The following is a 4,710-nucleotide window of genomic DNA, read 5'->3' on the forward strand; positions in this document are numbered from 1 at the left end:
TTCGTATACATCAAGAACATTTTTTATACACATTTTTATTGCATGTCTATATTTTTCCTATACACATTTATACACTGCAAGAGCATGCAAATTTGAAGAAAAAATACGAATTTCAAAAGAAGTTTGCGGAATGGAAAAGAAGTTTGTGGATTTGGATATTTTTGCGTGTTTAAAAAAACACAAATTTGAAAAGTGGGTTCCTCAGATTTGCAAAAAGTTTGCGGATTTAAAAAAAATTCATGGATTTAGAAAAAGCTCATGAATTTGAATAACTATTTGTATTTGGAAAATGTTTGTGAATCTAAAAGACGTTCGAGAATTCGATTGTTTTTCCTACTTTTAAAAAGTCCGTGAATTTGAAAAAAGGAAAACAGAAAAGTGGAAAAGAAAAACCACCCCGAAAAAAACCTGTGGAAACCTTCTACCCGTGAGATGAGAAAAACAAAAACCGGTGCGGACGTGTATAATGCAAACAAAAAGTATTTCTTATATACGGGCCGGGCCGGGCCGTTCCAAGCTTGTACCAGCGCTTATAAGGCGGAACAACCAGCACCCTTAGGGCATCTCTAGCCGTTGGCCCCCCAGGGGCGTCTAAAAGCGCCGCCTGGGGGTGAGCCGGCGCAAAAAATGGCCCTGGGGACGAGTCGGTCCCCAGCCGTCAGCCCTTAAGGCCACCCCCAGGCGCGTATTAAAATAAAAAAAGAAGGACCGTTCAGCGAAGTTATAATAAAAACTAGTTAAATTTCGGCCAAACATGGCAAATTTCGGTGAAATTCGCGCATTTTCATTACATTAACCTAATCTAAAAAGAAAGGGGCTGAAATCGTCGCCGCCGTCGCCGCCATCGTCATCGTCGGCCTTCTCCTCCTTGACACGAGCGCCCCTGCTGGACCCCTGCCCGGCGTCGCCATGGCGGACTGGCGGTGGCGCGTCGTCGTCGTCGTCACTGTCGCATAAGACGACGACCCCGTCTTCATCGCGGCCACGTCGGCGCTCCTCGAAGCGGCGCAGGGCGGCGCGCTGGCGCTCCTTCTCCTTCTCCCGGCGCGCCTTCTCCATCGCAATGGAGTCCTGGCGCGTCCATTCTAGGGCCGCGTCGTCGTCGTCGAACTCCGTCTTCACACGTGCCAGCCCCGGCTCCGCCTTCACCGGCGCCAGCCCCGGCTCCATCTTTGGCTTGATGAAGCGCGGAGGAGCCGACGAGGAGGAGGCGCGCCGGCCGCCCTCGTTGATGACGATGCCGACGCTGCGAGTGCGCCGACCGATTGGCGTCTCCGCCGCGGGCTCGGCCTTGACGCCGAGAAGCGTCGGAGAACCGGAGGAGTGGGAAGATGAGCAAGAGGAGGAAGACGAGGAGGAGGCAAACGTCCTTGCCGCCCATGCGCGTCGGTGTTGCGACGGGGCGGCTCCCGTCGCAGGATAGGTCAACGGCGGGTTGTTGCCGCCGTCGAGGTACGCCAGCACGCCATCGAGCGTGCGGCTGGGGACGCCCCACCACAGGTGGCGCCCCTTGCTGTTCTTCACGCCGCCAACCACCGATGCGCCGTTGGTGGAGGCCAGGCGCTGCTGCTGGCGGCGCTGGAAGTACGCCGCCCAAGCCGCGTGATTGCCGGCGGCGTACTGGAGGAGGGAGTGCTCGTCGTCGGTCAGGGAGGCGCGCGCGACCTCGACCTCCTCGGCGAAGTACCTGGGCTTCGTCACGACGTCGGGTAACGGGGGAACGGGCACTCCCCCGTCGCTGAGCCGCCACCCCGTCGGCCCCGCGTGCATGTCCGGCGGCGTCGGAATGTTCGCCTGGAACAGGAGCCAGGACTCCTGTTCGCGGAGCGAACGGCGGCCGAAGCCGTTCGCCGCCGCCTCGTCACAGGGGAAGCGCTCTGCCATGGCGACGGGCTCGGCGGTGGTAGAGAGGGAGAGAGAGGGGCTGCCGGTGGCGCTCGGGAGAGGAAGACGGAGACGGAGAGAGAGGGACTGGGCGGCGGAGAGGGGCGAGTCTGGTGTGGGCACAGGCGACTGAGAGACCGCCGGCTGGCCTTTATAGCCGCTCCGTGCCCGTGTGTATGCGTGCGAGGGAGGGGAGGCGTCGGCGCGCCGTCCAATGACGCGCCGCCCGTGAGGAATCAATGGCAAGGCTGACCGGCGGCAGCCTTGCCATTGATTCCCCGTGGGAACCGAGGCAGTTGGGGGAAGACGAGCCGCCGTGTCCCTGACGCGGCTGGCCCGCGACTTTTTGGTGCCAAAACAGTTCGCCTTGGCGCCCCCGAGCGCCCCCCGGCGCGCCGGGTTCGGTCTGGGTCCGCCGATGCTGTTTTCGGTCCAGGCCAGCGAAAATCGGGCTCCTAAAGACGCGACTGAGCCGTTTTTTCGACGCCGGAAACAAAAAAAGCGGCGGCGTCGGAAGGGGATCGAGCGAGCATGAACCCTAAATCCCAATCGGAACCCTCAGGGGATCCGTCGGCGGCGGAAGGTACGTCGTCGTATAATTTGCTATGCACATCTCTCGATTGATTGATTGATTGATTGATTTCCCTTACGTCGTGTGTATCTATTGTATTGCTAGTGCTAGCTAGGATTAGGATTGGAGAGGCTCGGCGGGGATCAGGCCATGGCCACGGCGCTTCGCCACGCGGCGAGGAGGTTCGGAACCAGAGCGGCGGCGGAGGCGGAGGCGGAGGCTATCATTGAGCGTAGTCCGCTGCACACTAGCACACGGATCGTCGATTCCACCACAGGCCGTGGACGTACTGCAAAATCAACATCCTCCCCCGCCTCCCCTCCCAAGCTTTGCTAATACTACTAATACAGGAGTATAGCTTTGCTATCTAGAAAAATCATACAAGAGCCAATAGATGCATTATGATGATGATTCTGGCCGGCCAATGCCTTTGCTAATGTACGCTCTGCCTGCCGCAGGACCTCACGCCCAATCAGAGGAAAGATGCCATCTTCCGCTTGGCTCAAATCCATGCCCAGAAAGAGGACGTCTACAACACAATCGCTGCCTGGCAAGCTGACTACGCTGCTAAGGGCAATGTAGTGACCCGGAAAAACAACCTTTTGCTCAAACAACTCTCTCAGCATGTCAAACCTAGACCCGATGACCCCCGCTGGTATCTCTCTCCCCCCTTCACCTCACCTAATAATGCATATATTAAAACAAAAACAATAACCTTTTTCTTTTTTATCTATTCAGGGCAAAATCCCCTGATTAAACCGTTACTAGCACCCTTATCAAGCATTTTAGAAAAAGACATCCACTACATGATTTAAAAGGATCTATTAAAACTTGGAGCTGCAATTCAATAAACTGATTGGCCTAAACTTTCTCATGGCCTTCCTTAGGAATTAGTGTCGGCATGGTAAAATCCACCCTACCAATCATTTATGTATCCCATGTTCTTGTTTTTATTGCTACCACCTACCAGTTAACTGCATCACCTGATCTGCAGGCACTCAAGTCAGCGGGCAGTATACTTTAATGATTTCCTCAAATTCACGGGGGCAGTTTTGATCGGCAAAATGGCAGGAGATGCCTTTAGTCATTACAAGGCAAAACAAGATCATGATGGCCACAAGGGATCAAGCTAGCTTGCTGCATACAAGTCAACTAGTTAGTACCTGGTCTTGCAGAGAACCAAATCATAAGTCATGTCTGCTAGCTAGCTTCTTATCACAATTGTTAGAATGTTGTGAATGTGCCTACCGCTGTTGTCGTCTCTGTTTAATTATGTTGCATCCCTCTATCAGTGTGTGTTATATCTGTTTTGCTGATGAGTCAGTCTCGTCGAATTAAATAACTAGCTATTGGTCGCTGTATATATATGTGTTTCCTCTTTCTTGGAACTCAGTGAGCCTTCATGTCTGTTTGCTGTATGTATGTGTTTCTGGTGTCACCTCTGTTTTAATATTGTGTTTGCTTGAGGAGCTTATCTCCCTCTATCTGTGAGTGTGCCGTTTCTCCTGCTTATATTAAATAAGCAGCGCTTATCTTCCTCTATCTTTGAATGTCACTTCTCTTGCTGATTAGTTGGTATCGTCCTGATTAAATAAGTAGATGCCGGTTGCTGTATATATGTATTTCCTCTTGCTTGGAACTTGGCGGTCTTCAAGATATGCTTGGTTTTGCAGTGGTTCTCTTGGGTAGTCTTTGTTTCAGAATTTGTTCTTAGGTTGCCCGCAAAACCTGTGGACCTACTCAGCTTTGGTGTGAACTTGTTCAAGTCAATACTCATCTCAATATTGTGACTGATCCTAATATGCCCTTCTAGCCGGATTTTCCCTTGAGTCTTTACTGTCCACATTCATGTTTCTAGTCATTTGAACACCGTTAGCACCACAATCAACTCCAGCAGGACATGTTTCAGAGACAGAAACTCCAGATTGCTGAAGATTTCTATAACCAAGCATTTGCTTATACTGAATCACAGGAACACTGTGTTTCCGAAAATCCCTGCTGCAGAAATGACGTGCAGACAATGGGCCCTCCCGTCAATTTCCACTAAATAAACTTCCAAACAGTTTCCTAATAGGCAGAACATTTACGAAAACCAAAACTAAGCAGGCACATGCTTAAGAAGGAACAAAACGGTATTAGGGGGACACTCGACGGCTCACAAACATGACACAATACTTAAGTCTCCCAAGCACAAAGCACAGCATGATTCTTCATGTCGATGGCGCCCACCCATGCTTTTATAAACAAACTTTATC

At 51.8% G+C, this 4,710-nt stretch overlaps 1 protein-coding gene across 1 annotated transcript; it reads left to right on the forward strand.

Moving 5' to 3' along the window:
- Nucleotides 1–2,348: 2,348 nt before the first annotated feature.
- On the forward strand, nt 2,349–3,939 carry LOC125555639 (uncharacterized). Its single transcript, XM_087525519.1, has 5 exons — nt 2,349–2,467; nt 2,561–2,735; nt 2,806–2,807; nt 2,914–3,110; nt 3,450–3,939. The coding sequence occupies exons 2-5, from the start codon at nt 2,606–2,608 to the stop codon at nt 3,586–3,588; spliced, it is 468 nt and encodes a 155-aa protein (XP_087381645.1). The 5' UTR covers nt 2,349–2,467; nt 2,561–2,605; the 3' UTR covers nt 3,589–3,939.
- Nucleotides 3,940–4,710: the final 771 nt, after the last annotated feature.

Source organism: Triticum urartu, chromosome 5A (assembly GCF_056163025.1).
Source record: "Triticum urartu cultivar PI428250 chromosome 5A, HENAU_Tu73, whole genome shotgun sequence".
Classification (NCBI taxonomy): domain Eukaryota; kingdom Viridiplantae; phylum Streptophyta; class Magnoliopsida; order Poales; family Poaceae; genus Triticum; species Triticum urartu.